Raw genomic sequence first — 16,049 nt, forward strand, 5'->3', positions numbered from 1 at the left:
ACTATCCCTTTAAGGTGAAAAAAGTCTCTCCCCACCACAGCCCAACTATGCATGAACAACCCAGTGGAAACTAACTCTGACTCACCACAGTGATCCTGTGACTCACCAGTGGTCCTTGCCCACTATTTTGGGTGACAGCTTGAACTGAGACAAGTCTTGAGAGAGGGAAGTATAAGAAATATGTTATGCATCACAATGTGTGTGTGTGGGGGTGCGTGGGTGGGTGCAGCAGCACCATGTGCTAATAGATATGATTGATTGACAATTTATTTAACAAGTTAACAGAAGATGCTTTCATTCATAACTGAGTTTATAAAATTCATGATCAACTGGGTGGTTCAAGCCCTGAATGCTGATTGGCTGACAGCTGTGGTATATCAGACCGTATACCATGGGTATGACAACATCTATTTTTACTGCTCTAATTGCCAGTTTATAATAGCAATAAGGCACCTTGGGGGTTTGTGCTATATGGCTAATATACCACGACTAAGGGCTGTATCCAGGCACTCCGCATTGCGTCGCGCTTAAGAACATCCCTTAGCCGTGGTATAATGCCTTATTGCTTAATTATAAACTGGGTGGTTCAAGCCCTGAATGCTGATTGGCTGACAGCTGTGGTATATCAGACCGTATACCATGGGTATGACAACATCTATTTTTACTGCTCTAATTGCCAGTTTATAATAGCAATAAGGCACCTTGGGGGTTTGTGCTATATGGCTAATATACCACGACTAAGGGCTGTATCCAGGCACTCCGCATTGCGTCGCGCTTAAGAACATCCCTTAGCCGTGGTATAATGCCTTATTGCTTAATTATAAACTGGGTGGTTCGGGCCCTGAATGCTGATTGGCACCCCCTCGTGACTTATTGCTTAAGTAGACTACTAGCCTACATTTCCTTCATTATTAGGGATCATATACCACTGTCATGAGATGGAATTACTCAGACAGACGATGGCAGTATAACACCAATACAAGATAATAATATATTCTTCCTCTGACACCAAGGAGCAGTAGCCTAGTCAATTAAAATAAGTATGTTATCTCATTAATAATCTCCTTAAAGTGTCAATCAGCAGTTAAGACAATAATAAAGCGTACTCCACACTCCTGTTTGTTATGGTTGCAAAGACGGGCCATCCTTGATATTAACATTTTAGTTTAACCATGTTTTGAAGCTATATAGTGTTTTTTTTACATTAACTTTGTTTCTAAACATTGGAGTGAAATAACTTATATTTTGGGTTCTGATGGGGTACGACAATTTAACTGAGCTCATGAGTCATTTAAAAGTTTTATTCTTCTAGAATCATTCATTCATAAGTCCCAAAACGTATGAAGCAACTGCAGATTGCCCCTTTAACAAAGCAGGTGAACAGCAATTATGTGACTTTAGTAGTTTCAGTTTGTTAAAGTCTCTCTAAGATCTAAAAGCACAGGGAGTTTTTTCTTAGTAGCCTAACTAAGTTATTCTAGATAGTTAGTTAGTTACTGTGTGAGTCAAACAGCTCGTGTGTTTAGTGACTAAAGCAACCTCAATATATTTTTTGAATTCTTTGCTACTTTGCGAGCCTTATAATTTAAGCACGGGCATAGACACCTGGCTACGTGTTACAGTGTAGGATGAATTAATACCCAAAACAATTGTCACTGTCCAGAGCAAATGAGATGGCACTAATGTGACTTAAGCCATCCGCAGGTGTCCAATGGTATGGGAGAGGGGCGGGCTCATGCATGTCTATCTGTGTTAGTCACAGGTGAGGTCACAGAGCACAACATGGTTACAGGTAATGCTATTGTTACACTTAGCTGAATAGTTTGCATGCATGTGTTAATGGGGAGTGTGTGTGTGTGTGTTTAACTTTAGAAAACTGTTTAGGTAGGCTATTATTATTTATTTAACAAAGAACTAGTTTGATACCGAGCCAAAATTGTTTTTATCTTTTGTGTGCCTCTGTTGCATCTCTTTGACCTGTTAGGGATCCTCTTTAGGTCCATGTTAAGTATCCGTGAGCCTAATTATAAAATGGTCTTGATATGAATACCTTTATGGGCTTCATATCGTTCGTCATTGCGCTAATGCTTTATATGCTGAAGTCACCTTTTAAGTTATTCCTATACTAAAATAACTTTTGACTAAATTGGACTGAATTGTCTACGAACTTCTGAATATAAGGTGTCATCGGTACTATTAGAGAGGGGGCTCCTCTTGCGGGGCAGGTATTTAGCCAAGAGTAAAGCTTTAATTGTACTTTTTTTTATTTTTAGCTTTGTTTGTTTACGTAACCCGTTGCTCGAGCACTGTCCAAGGTGCTGAATGGGAGCTGCTGAAGTGGTACGCTGCGAGTGAACTCCATTGGGCAAACACTACAAAGAATTGTCTTCACAAATTGTTTCTACACAAATTGTATCTACTTAGGTGCAGGACTTATTCCACCTCCACTCATAATGACAATCAAAAGTAGTTGTGTATACTTGAATAACTCAAATAATGTGTCATCGGTACTATTAGAGAGGGGGCTCCTCTCTAATAAAATCAAATAATCTATACTTGGTGACAGGTTAAGTGTGTCTCAAGTGAGTAGCTTTTTAGAAGGTGAGCAGTGTTTGAGATACCTCGCATTATGAAACCGTACTCCACACTATGTCACCTTTATCTTTTTAATAAAACATGAATGTTTTCGGGGCCGTTGATATCCGACTACGTCCCGTGGGAAATCATGGAAGGTTTTTTTTTACAGAGCGGTGCCCGACGACGTCTCGCTTCAGAGATGGGTGAGCGGTGCGCTGGGACAGCATGGCCGAGGAGAATGGACTCAAAGGCCACTGTGGCAGACATCTTGGCCCCGGCCGCTGGACCGGAGGAAGTGGACGACCCAGTTGGAATGGCAAAAGAAGGACATCTTTCTGGATTAAAAGGGACTGGTCTTGAACGGTGACTGCCATGGATGTGCCCTGAAGTTCATTAACAGACAGCTCATTTTGATGTCTACAAACAAGCCTAAGGATGCACTTAAGGATACAAATATTGGACTATTTCAGTCCCATAACTGTGCCTGGATGAAATACTTTGGGAGTGAGGGGACTTAACTCTTGATTGATTGATTGCAACCTGACTAGTTGCCATAACTTATTAATCTCCTTTAACAAATGGACTCAATTTTATGATTTAGTTTTTTATCTCTCTACTAGCCTAACATGGCTTTTGGACTTTTTTGCATTGGACTTCACTATTGACAAGCAGTAATGGATGGATTGTTTTTACTTGTTCCCTCTGTTTAACTCTTGATTGATTGATCCAGCCAAAACACCCACCCACTCACTCCCCTCTACCCCTCCTCCCATCCCCTCTGCATCTCCAGGCGAGTCCCTGGTGTGGATGAGTGTGGGAGGGGGAGTAGGCCTCTCGCCATGGCTCACTCCTCTGACTACCACAACCATAGGGAAATGACCAACGGGCGAGGACATCCTCTCCCCCACCCTCATAATGGGGGAGGCTACCCTCACCCCCACAATGGGGGCCAGGCTGGGGGATCCCACTCGACAAACCGCTACATGCAGAAGAAGCATCACCGCCACAGGGGAGGCAGGTCCTCACCCATGGGCAGAGTCATCCTCATCAACTCTCCTGTCGATGGTGATAATTTTACTGTGTTTACTCCCCCTCCCAAAGTAACTCAGTGTTGTATGAACTCTTAAGTCCACAAAACTAAAGCCTGCTGAGCTAAAGATCCTTCATTAGTTCAGGACAATTATACATTTTTACTTACAACTCCCATATTTCTGCTGTATCCAACTTGTTGTCAATACAGTGTTTCTACTGCATTGGATCTCAGACTGCCTGTTCCCTCTTGTGTACAGGTGGGGATGACTGTGAAGACCTCCACACAGTGACAGTAGATAAGAGTGCAGACGGCCGTCTGGGATTCAGTGTTAGAGGTGGTTCAGAACACGGACTCAGCATCTTCGTCAGCAAGATAGAGGATGACAGCTCTGCAGGTAGGTCCTATAACAGAGGGAGGGAGGTGTGTGTGTTGACCCCATAATGACCCCTGTTTGTTTTTACGAGCGTGTTTGTTTGCGTATGCGTTTGTGGGCTTGCGTATGTGCATGTGCATTTTTTTGTGTGTGTTTGTGTTCCTACAGTTGAAGTCGGAAGTTTACATACACGTTAGCCAAGTACATTTAAACTCAGTTTTTCACAATTCCTGACATTTAATCCAAGTAAAAAATTCCCCGTTTTAGGTAAATTAGGATCACCACTTTATTTTAGGAATGTGAAATGTCAGAATAACAGTAGAGATAAATTATTTATTTCACCTTTTATTTCTTTCATCACATTTCCAGTGGGTCAGAAGTTTACAAAACATTTGCTTAGTATTTGGTAACATTGCCTTTAAATGGTTTAATTTGGGTCAAACGTTTCGGGTAGCCTTCCACAAGCTTCCCACAATAAGTTGGGTGAATTTTGGCCCATTTCTCCTGACAGAGCTGGTGCAACTGTGTCAGGTTTGTAGGCCTCCTTGCTCGCACATGCCTTTTCAGTTCTGCCCACAAATTCTCTATGGGATTGAGGTCAGGGCTTTGTGATGGCCACTCCAATACCTTGACTTTGTTGTACTTAAGCCATGCTTGTGGTCATTGTCCATTTGGAAGACCCATTTGCGACCAAGCTTTAACTTCCTGATTATGTCTTGAGATGTTGTTTCAATATATCCACATAATGTTCCATCTTCATGATGCCCACTATTTTGTGAAGTGCACCAGTCCCTCCGTCAGCAAAGCACCCCCACAACATGATGCTGCCACCCCCGTGCATCACGTTTGGGATGGTGTTCTTCAGCTTGCAAGCCCCCCCTTTTTCCTCCGAACATAACAATGGTCTATTTTGTTTCATCAGACCAGAGGACATTTCTCCAAAAAGTACGATCTTTGTCCACATGTGCAGTTGCAAACAATAGTCTGGCTTTTTTATGGTGGTTTTGGAGCAGTGGCTTCTTCCTTGCTGAGCGGCCTTTCAGGTTATGTCGATATAGGACTCATTTTTACTGTGGATATAGATACGTTTGTACCTGTTTCCTCCAGCATCTTCACAAGGTCCTTTGCTGCTGTTCTGGAATTGATTTGCACTTTTCGCACCAAAGTACGTTAAACTCTAGGAGACAGAACGTGTCTCATTCCTGAGCGGTATGACGGCTCCGTGGTCCCATGATGTTTATACTTGCGTACTATTGTTTGTACAGATGAACGTGGTGCTTTCAGACATTTGGAAATTGCTCACAAGGATGAACCAGACTTGTGGAGGTCTACAATTTTCTGAGGTTTTGGCTGATTTCTTTTGATTTTCCCATCTCATGATGTCAAGCAAAGAGGCACTGAGTTTGAAGGTAGGCCGTGAAGGTAAGCCACAGGTACACCTCCAATTGACTCAAATGATGTCAATTAGCCTATGAAAAGCTTCTAAAGCCACGACATCACCGGAATTGTGATACAGTGAATTCTAAGTGAAATAATCTGTCTGTAAATAATTGTTGGGAAAATTACTTGTGTCATGCACAAAGTAGATGTCCTAACCGACTTGCCAAAACTATAGTTTGTTAATAAGAAATGTGTGGAGTGGTTGAAAAACAAGTTTTAATGACTCCAGACCTCAACTGTATGTGTGCGTGTGTATACATGTGTCTGTACTGTATGCGTCAGTCAGTCTGTGCTTAAATCCCTTCGTCTCTCCCCTCCAGAGCAGGCAGGTCTCTGTGTAGGGGACAAGCTGGTGGAGGTGAATGGTATCAGCCTGGAAAGCATCACTATGAGCAGTGCTGTGAAGGTCCTGACGGGGAACAACAGGCTGAGGATGGTCGTGAGACGTGTGGGGAAAGTCCCTGGTATACGCTACTCCAAGGAGAAGACTACATGGTGAGAGGGCCTAGTGTAGTGTACGGTACTGTACACTTTTAGAAAAAAATATGATATCTAGAGCCTAAAAATGTTCTTCAACTGTCCCCATAGCAGAAGCCTTTGAAGAACCATTTCTGATTCCAGGTAGAACATCTTTGGTTCCAGGTAGAACATCTTTGGTTCCAGGTAGAACCCTTTTGGGTACCAGGTAGAACCCTTTCCACAGAGGGTTCTACATGGAATCAAAAAGAGTTCTACCTGGAACCAAAAGGGTTGTTTTATTGGGACAGCCGAAGACGCCTTCTGGAACCCTTTTTATTATAACTAAACTGTTATAATATGTCACGTAATGTACTGCGCTGTACTGTTGTTATGTGATGTAGTTGGTCAGTTCCTAATGTAATGGTTAGTTGAGGGGACAGGGACACATGTGTAAATGAGTGTAGTTGTTAATCAGCATTCAAGTTCAAGTGCAACCTGATTAGTTCAAGCCACCTGAAGCACTGGAGTGGAGTGAGCGAAGTATGAGTAATGAGACGGGCTGGTATCAGACAGACATTTAGCAGACGCTCTTATCCAGAGCGACTTAGACGTAACATTGTAAATCCAAATCCAAATTAGTATGATATGTTATGTTTGATATAGTTACATAAGACAGAAAGTTACTTAAGGAAAAAACTATAAGAGGGTGGTTGGTCGGGGTAAACACGAATGTCTAGCATCCCAAACGTTGAGTGTTCAATCTCATTATGGACAACTTTAGCATGTTACCTAACCCTTCCCCAAACTCTAACCTTAACCCCTAACCTAGCTAACATTAGCCACAAAATTGGAATTCACAACATATCACACGAAATGGATGATGGACATCCATACATCCACATATAAATGCATACATGTACCATACCAAACGTTACATGTCATACTAATTTCAGTGTCCCAGGCTTTCATGTACTATGCTACGTCTACCCCTGAGTCCAGGTTTCAGGCAGGAGACTACCTGATGCATATGATCAGTACAACAACAACACTATACAGAGCACAGGAGGTTGGAGGTACCTTAATTGGGGAGAACGGGCTCGTTGTAATGGCTGGAGTGGAATTAGTGAAATTGTATCAGATGCATCAAACACATAGTTTCCATTTGTTTGATTCCATTCTATTCGCTCTGTTCTAGCCATTATTATGAGCCGTCCTCCCTCAGCAGCCTCCACTGTTACATAGTTAGTGTCACATGGTTCCATATAATATGTATCCGGTTTTGTGATACCGAGTGTATCGTATGCATCAACAGTGTGTTAAATGCATCACAATCCTTATGAAATTGATCCCATTAGGCGTATGGTTTGTGAATTCTTTATTAGTATTACGTTTTTCATAGTGTCTCATCAATAGAACAGCTAGTATTATATCTCTATCGTCACATCAGTATGATGCGTCACCACTAGGTTATCTTTCTGCTGAGGGATCTTGGTTTCATGGTGCACGGCTAGATGGATTTCCTCTATGACTATGGCTATTTGACTAATTGATAGGAAGGCCAGAACTCACTGGGGAATGGGGCTGCTGTTGTGTGTGTTAGTAGGTGAGGAGGGAGGTGTAGTATGTCAAATTAAATCTCATTTGAGGGTGGGGGGGGGGCAATGCAAATAGTATGGGTAGCCATTTGATTAGATTTATTTTATTTACCTAGGCAAGTCAGTTAAGAACCAATTCTTATTTTCAATGACAGCCTAGGAACAGTGGGTTTACTGCCAGTTCAGGGGCAGAACAACAGATTTGTACCTTGTCAGCTCAGGGATTTGAACTTGCAACCTTCCAGTTACTAGTCCAACGCTCTAACCACTAGGCTGCCCTGCCGTATGTTCAGGAGTTCAGGATGTTCAGGAGTCTTATGGCTTGGGGGTAGAAGCTGTTCAGAAGCCTCTTGGACCTACACTTGGCGCTCAGGTACCGCTTGCCATTTGGTAGCAGAGAGAACAGTCTATGACAAGGGTGGCTGGTGTCTTTGACAATTTTTAGGGCCTTCCTCTGACACCGCCTGGTATAGAGGTCCTGGATGGCAGGAAGTTTTGCCCCAGTAATGTACTGGGCCGTACGTACTACCCTCTGTAATGCCTTGCGGTTGGAGGCCGAAAAGTTGCCACATCTGGCAGTGATGCAACCAGTCAGGATGCTCTTGATGGTGCAGCTGTAGAACCTTTTGAGGATCTGTGCATCCATGCCAAATCTTTTCAGTCTCCTGAGGGGGAATAGGTTTTGTCGTACCCTGTTTACGACTGTATTGGTGTGCTTGTACCATGTTAGTTTGTTGGTGATGTGGACCCCAAGGAACTTGAGACTCACAACCTGCTCCACTGCAGCCCCAACAATCATCACCTTTGTCTTGATCATGTTGAGGGAGAGGTTGTTGCCCTGGCATCACACGCCCAGGTCTGGCCTCCTCCCTATAGGCTGTCTCGTCGTTGTCAGTGATCAGGCCTACCACTGTTGTGTCTTTGGCAAACTTACTGATGGTGTTGGAGTCGTGCCTGGCCGTGCAATCATGAGTGAACAGGGAGTACAAGAGGGGACTGTGCACGCAACCCTGAGGGGCTCCTGTGTTGACTATCTGTGTGGCGGTTGTGTTGTTACCTATCCTTACCACATGGGGGTGGCCCAACAGGAAGTCAAAGATCCAAGATCCATTTGCAGAGGGAGGTGTTTAGTCCCAGGGTCCTTAGCTTATTGATGAGCTTTGCGTGCACTATGGTGTTGAACGCTGATCTGTAGTCAATGAATAGCATTCTCACATAGGTGTTCCTTTTGTCCAGGTGGGAAAGAGCAATGTGGAGTGCAACAGAGATTGCATCATCTGTGGATCTGCTAGGGTGGTGTGCAAATTGGATTGGGTCTAGTCTATGTAAATATCTGTGTGTGTTTGTATGTACAGTATGTTTATGTACATATCTAGCATGTGTTTGTTTCTGCAGGGTGGATCTGATCCAGAGGCGTATGGTAGTAGAGGAGAGTGGTCGTACTCCTTCAGATGCCAGTTCAGACAGTGTTCTCCGTAGGATGGTTCACCTCTACACAACCTCAGATGACTACTGCCTGGGATTCAACATCAGAGGGGGCAAAGAGTTCGGACTGGGCATCTACGTCTCTAAGTACGTGGTCCTGGGGAAGATACAGGTTGTGAAGGTTTATGTTCCCACCTATCACTAGATTAAACTGCTCAAGCGTACGACACTGTTGCTCTCAACAACAACAAAATACAGTGGAGATACCTTTGTTTGTAACATGTAAATATATTCAGAATTGACTTGTGGGAGACGTGAGCAGCCCTTAATTGAATCTGAACTCTAACTACTGGATGGTAACTATCAGAGAACAATGTTTGAACAATGTTTGAAGCTCAGAGCAATACAAAACACAACTCAAAACAATCGGCCATCTCCACGACACATCTTCCTTTACTTCTCTGTGTATTATGATCAGGTTGGACCCTGGGGGTCTGGCGGAGCAGCACGGCATCAAGATGGGCGACCAGATCCTGGCAGCCAATGGGGTGAGCTTTGATGGCATCACCCATAGCAATGCCGTGGAAGTTCTGAAGAGCCACACCCACATCATGCTGACCATCAGGGTGAGAGAGAAGACTCATCTTTAGCTGCGTTCCAAGTGGCACCCTGTTACCTTTATAGTGCACTACCCCTGTTGGGACGCAAACTTTTTCTTTAGCTATCTATAGTGCTTTCACCTATCCAGTCCTATCACATCTGTGAAGTGGAGTGAACTAGCTAGGGCAGATGGAATGGAACATCTTTCTGAAATTAAACACGGCCATTATAAGTGCATCTCAATAGTCTAACGTTGCCTCCACTCCTTGTCTCCTCTCCATCATATACACTGATCTGTACTGTTCTCCTAAATGCATGTACATCAAGGTTGAAAGTGGTACACACTAACCTTTCATATGAAACATGTACTCAATGTTCAATAGGTTAGATCCATTTCATACCTAACAGTTGATCACGTGGTGCTCTAAGTACTCTGTCACATTAATGGATGTTGCAGTGCGTTAAACAACACCGGCTCTTCTTGCGCTGGGGAGGGAGACAGCATAGTAAAGCAGACAGCTGGCACCTGGCCCATGCATTCCTCTGAGTTTGTGTGTGTACCTGTGTGTGTACCTGTGTGTGTGTGTGTGTGTGTGTGTGTGTGTGTGTGTGTGTGTGTGTGTGTGTGTGTGTGTGTGTGTGTGTGTGTGTGTGTGTGTGTGTGTGTGTGTGTGTGTGTGTGTGTGTGTGTGTGTGTGTGTGTGTGTGTTTGTGTGCACGCACACCCCTCGCATTCCAGTGGGCTCACTTTACTCCTCTCATCTCAGGTTCCGTGCGAGAAAAAACGCCAGAGACGATGTTCATTATTTACAAGGCAGCAAGATCAAGTTATAATCAGCAGAAAGCCTTGTTTCATGTCTCTCCTCTGCCCCGCGCTAAACCCCATTATGGCTCAAAATTACACACATAGGAGCCGGGTTAGTTTGCTAAACGCCCCCCAACACCTGCCCAGACCAAGGCCCATTGTGGAAGCTCTCGGAGGGGGTCCACTGTGACTTCTGCCTGACCTGAATTGGTGGCTTTCCTTTGTGGTCTTAAGTGTAGGGATCTTAGAATTTGTCAAGTGAGACTTGTGTTTGACCTAAAATGGTGCCCTGTTCTCCATGTGGGCCTGTGCTAAGTAGCAGTATGGTGAGAAGGCATAAGCTTCCCTGGAGAGGTGGTGAATCTTGTGAGTGAGTGTCTGCCATCTTGTGTCAGGGCTCCAGTTTTTCCCTAGAGCTGTGTTTCTGTGTAATACTGTGTGTGTGTGTGTGTGTGTGTGTGTGTGTGTGTGTGTGTGTGTGTGTGTGTGTGTGTGTGTGTGTGTGTGTGTGTGTGTGTGTGTGTGTGTGTGTGTGTGTGTGTGTGTGTGTGTGTGTGTGTGTGTGTGTGGAATTGCAGTGAGGTCCGCCAAGTCCCTAAGGGTCACTTGTCCTTGTAGCACCCACACACTTTCATTGAGTGGAAGGTCACATGTGCCCCACAGCCAGAAGAAACTTCTGTGAGACTCTGTAAAGGTCATGAAATAGAGGCTAGTCTACTTATATTCTGTCCTCAGAACACCTATCCTAGGGTAAACGCATCCAGATATCCACATATAAGGACTGACTACTGAACCTCTGATAAAATATTTATAGAAATGTCGTGTGTGATGATGATGATGAGTATGATGGAGAGAATAAGGTGGAGGATGATGATGATGATAGAGAATGAATATGATTATGATGACGTTGATTATGATGATGATGTGATGTTTATCTTCATCCTAACAGGAGGCAGGAAGATACCCTGCATACAAAGAGATGGTGGCTGAATACAGCTGGCTCAGCAAAAGTATGTATCTCTCTTCTCAGTATGCTACTCACACACGGACAATCCTGAATGTATAGTATACTAATGGAAGTACAATGAGCTAATAAGTAATATGAAAGGATTCAAACGTAGAAAATAAAAAATAAGTACATTAAACGCTTGACCTCAATGTTTATCTGAATATTCCATTCATTTCATGAAAGCTTCACCAATTCTAGAATCCCAATCTCAGATTCTACATTACATGACATTACATGACGTGTCTATCTAAAGTAGAGCACCGGCTCATCACATGTACTTTAACTAAATCCCTCTGCGGTATTCATCTCAGTCCCCAGATCTGATCCTCTGCTTTTTGCTTAATATGAGTGGGTCTGAAAATAGCCCCAGATTAGTGCTATGTGTGCTCAGAGACAGAGTAGTACTCTGGGTTGGGCACGGCGTGTTATGACAGGTTGGTGACTGGGTGGCTGGATGGGTTGTGTCCCAAATGGCATCCTATTCCCTATTTAGTGCACTTTTGACCAGTGTCTATAGGGCTCTGGTCAAAAGTAGTGCACTACTGTATATAAGAAATAAGGTGCCATTTGGGACATACTCTCGGTGTATTTAGGTTGCTGGGATCTAAGGCTACTGAGTCATTTCTGGCTTTTACATGATTCTTCCTGATGATTCATGTAGTTGAATTGATTCTCTGGATTTACTGTAGTTAAAGCCAATGGGATTAGCAAACACAGCAGTTTGTTGTTTTAAAGTTTTGAAAATCTCTGAAAAAGTGTTCTTCTGAAAAAGTTTGGTTACTTTTGGATCCCGTGACGCGGTTAGCCTCAGTTGCTTGTACCGCTATATCTGTCCAGGGATACTGCCAACCAAAAGTTTGAAGAGATGCTTGGCGTGGCAGCTAGCCTAGCTACTAACTAGCTCTCAAGCTAGCAAGGTTTCCTTGACAGATTGAACACACGCAGTTATCCCTTGTGGCTGGGACAGCAGATTGTCCCTGGCTTGTGGCTCTCTGAATCCCTGCTGTTTGCTGCTGTTTAAATCTTCCCTGCGAACTGCCCTGTCTTCTGGAACTGCATGGAGTACCAGCATTGGCATGCAATCCTACCATGGCATCCAAAGCTAAAGGTGGGAGTCATGGAGGGGACAGTATTTCTATATCACAGGTGGAGGATATTTTAAACAAACAAAAAGAGTTTGTTGCAAGCAGTTGTTACAACAATAGGAAAATAGCTTCAAGAGCTTTGTCCAAATATTGATGGAATCAACTAACAAAAGAATAGACGATCTGATCAGAGAGGTCCAGGACCTTCAACAATTGTTTGCAAGGAGAGGATGTCCTGAAAGAAACTTGCAGCAAGATGACAAAAAACTGTAAATCCTCTCGCTGACATCAGCACTCTCTCTGTGAATCATTATTAACAACGCCTGGACAAAAACGAATATGGACAATCCAGGAGTAATAACATTGTTGTGAATGACATACCAGCGTCTTCACATGAGAGCTTGTCCGAGTCTGAGGAGAATACAACAAAAATGATCACTGAAAAGCTGCCGATGGATCATACGAAGTTTGAGGTGGAACACGCCCACAGGTCTGGAAAACATGTAACCAGCCTAGTTGACAGACTGAGGCTGATAGAGGTCAAGTTCCTGAGGTTTAAGGACAAGATGGCTGTTCTGGAAAGAGCCAAGAACTTGAGAGGAACCAACATCATCCTCAACGAGGACCTCTCTGAAGCTATGTGCCAGAGGCGGAAATCAAATCAAATGTATTTATATAGTCCTTCGTATATCAGCTGATATCTCAAAGTGCTGTACAGAAACCCAGCCTAAAACCCCAAACAGCAAGCAATGCAGGTGTTGAAGCACGTTGGCTAGGACAAACTCCCTGAAAGGCCAAAACCTAGGAAGAAACCTAGAGAGGAACCAGGCTATGAGGGGTGGCCAGTCCTCTTCTGGCTGTGCCGGTGGAGATTATAACAGAACATGGCCAAGATGTTCAAATGTTCATAAATGACCTGCATGGTCAAATAATAGGCCCGGGACATGTAGCACGTCCGGTGAACAGGTCAGGATTCCATAGCCGCAGGCAGATCTGTTGAAACTGGAGCAGCAGCACGGCCAGGGGGACTGGGGACAGCAAGGAGTCATCATGCCAGGTAGTCCTGAGGCATGATCCTAGGGCTCAGGTCCCCCGAGAGAGAGAGAAAGAAAGAGAGAAAGAGAGAATTGCAGAGCATACTTAAATTCACACAGGACACCGGATAAGACAGGAGAAGTACTCCAGGTATAACAAACTGACCCTAGCCCCCCGACACATAAACTACTGCAGTATAAATACTGGAGGCTGAGACAGGAGGGGTCAGGAGACACTGTGGCCCCATCCTATGATACCCCGGACAGGGCCAAATAGGAAGGATATAACCCCACCCACTTTGCCATAGCACAGCCCCCACACCACTAGAGGGATATATTCAACCACCAACTTACCATCCTGAGACAAGGCCGAGTATAGCCCACAAAGATCTCTGCCACGGCACAACCCAAGGGGGGGCGCCAACCCAGACAGGAAGATCACATCAATGACTCAACCCACTCAAGTGGGACGGCATGAAAGAACACCAGTAAGCCAGTGACTCAGCCCCTGTAATAGGGTTAGAGGCAGAGAATCCCAGTGGAAAGAGGGGAACCGGCCAGACAGAGACAGCAAGGGCGGTTTCGTTGCTCCAGAGCCTTTCTGTTCACCTTCACACTCCTGGGCCAGACTACACTCAATCATATGACCCACTGAAGAGATGAGTCTTCAGTAAAGACTTAAAGGTTGAGACCGAGTTTGCGTCTCTCACATGGGTAGGCAGACCATTGCATAAAAATGGAGCTCTATAGGAGAAAGCCCTACCTTCAGCTGTTTGCTTAGAAATTCTATGGACAATTAGGAAGCCTGCGCCTTGTGATCGTAGCGTACGTGTAGGTATGTATGGCTGGACCAAATCAGAGAGATAGGTAGGAGCAAGCCCATGTAATACTTTGTAGGTTAGCAGTAAAACCTTGAAATGAGCCCTTTCCTTGAAGGGAGGCAGTGTAGGGAGGCTAGCACTGGAGTAATATGATCAAATTTTTTGCACTAACTGAAGTTTATTTAGTGCTTCATCGGGGTAGCCGGAAAGTAGACCATTGCAGTAGTCTAACCTAGACTAGATAAGAAAGAACTTATCCCAACTATGAAAGCTGTCAGAGAGCATGGGGACATTGCTTACATCTGCTACGACCAGCTCATTGTCCATCATCCCTCCAAAAAGCCTGGGAGGACTGAGAGAGCCTCAGGGTCAGTAGCTTCTCCACAACATCACACACACACACACACACACACACACACACACACACACACACACACACACACACACACACACACACACACACACACACACACACACACACACACACACACACACACACACACACACACACACACACACACACACACACACACACACACACACACACACACACATTTATTTATTTTGTCTCCATATTATGTCCATCTCCAATAAGCTACCAATGCAAGGGCTAAGAATAGCCCATATTAATATATGTAGCCTTAGAAATGAGGTTCATGAAAGTAAATAACTTGCTAACATCAGATAACATTCATACACTGGCCATCTCTGAAACAAATTCCTTTGATACAGCAGTAGCAATACAGGGATATAACATCTACAGAAAATACAGGAATGCCCATGGTGGACGTGTTGCTTTATATGTTCAGAGCCATATTCCTGTAAAGCTTAGAGAGGATCTAATGTCAAATGTTGTTAAAGTGTTGTGGATGCGTGTTCACCTGCCTCATCTAGACTTTCTTATTTTGGGGTGCTGCTATAGGCCATCAAGTGCTAACAGTCAGTATTTGAATAATATGCATACAATGCTTGATAATGTGTGTGATGTTAACAGAGAGGTCTATTTTCTGGGTGACCTGAACATTGACTGCTTAGCAACTAGCTATCCTCTCAAGATGAAGCTTCTAACTGTGACTAATGCCTGTCATATGACTCAGGTTATCAGAGTGCATACCAATAGTGTTGGATCAGATCTTCACTAATGCTACAGAGCTTTGCTCCAAAGCAATATCAGTTTGCATTGTCTGTAGTGACCATAACATTGTGGCAATAATAAGGAAAGCCAAAGTGCCAAAGTTTGGGCCTAAAGTCATTTATGAGAGATCATAGAAAATGTTATTTTGTTAAAGATGTAAAAAATGTATGTTGGTCTGATGTGTTTGAGGAATTGAATCCAGATGCAGCACTGGAAGTATTAAAACAAGTATTAAAGCTAATTGTTGACATGCACCTGTTAGTTTCTTAACTGCGAGAACTATTAGAGCCCCCTGGATTGATGATGAATTTAAAAAATATATGCTTCAAAGCAATTATGCCAAAGAGGTGGCAAAGAAGTCAGGCTGCTCAGCTGATTGGTTGACATGATGTAAATTGAGAAATATTGTGACTAAACGTATATTACCAAACAAAGATAAATGACATAAAACACAATGGAAAAATACTTACCTTAAATGATGTCATGGGCAGAAAACTCAATTAATCTCCATCGTTCATTGAAGTTGATGGGTCATTTTTAACAAAAACTTTCGATATTGCCAATCATTTCAGTGACTATTTCACTAGTAAAGTGGAAACTCAGAAGTGAAATGACAACATTGAACAGTGAACCATCATATTTTTGTATAAAATATCTA

At 43.6% G+C, this 16,049-nt stretch overlaps 1 protein-coding gene across 1 annotated transcript in view; it reads left to right on the forward strand.

Annotated features, from left to right (window-relative positions):
• The first annotated feature begins 3,416 nt into the window (after positions 1-3,416).
• pdzd7a (PDZ domain containing 7a) overlaps positions 3,417-16,049 on the forward strand; it is a 76,859-nt gene continuing 64,226 nt past the window's right edge. The window contains exons 1-6 of the mRNA XM_046354814.1: positions 3,417-3,642; positions 3,867-4,004; positions 5,744-5,918; positions 8,873-9,049; positions 9,381-9,528; positions 11,257-11,317. Coding sequence (XP_046210770.1) covers positions 3,417-3,642; positions 3,867-4,004; positions 5,744-5,918; positions 8,873-9,049; positions 9,381-9,528; positions 11,257-11,317 — 925 coding nt within the window. The remainder of the gene's footprint in view (positions 3,643-3,866; positions 4,005-5,743; positions 5,919-8,872; positions 9,050-9,380; positions 9,529-11,256; positions 11,318-16,049) is intronic.

This window comes from Oncorhynchus gorbuscha, linkage group LG06 (genome assembly GCF_021184085.1).
Source record: "Oncorhynchus gorbuscha isolate QuinsamMale2020 ecotype Even-year linkage group LG06, OgorEven_v1.0, whole genome shotgun sequence".
Classification (NCBI taxonomy): domain Eukaryota; kingdom Metazoa; phylum Chordata; class Actinopteri; order Salmoniformes; family Salmonidae; genus Oncorhynchus; species Oncorhynchus gorbuscha.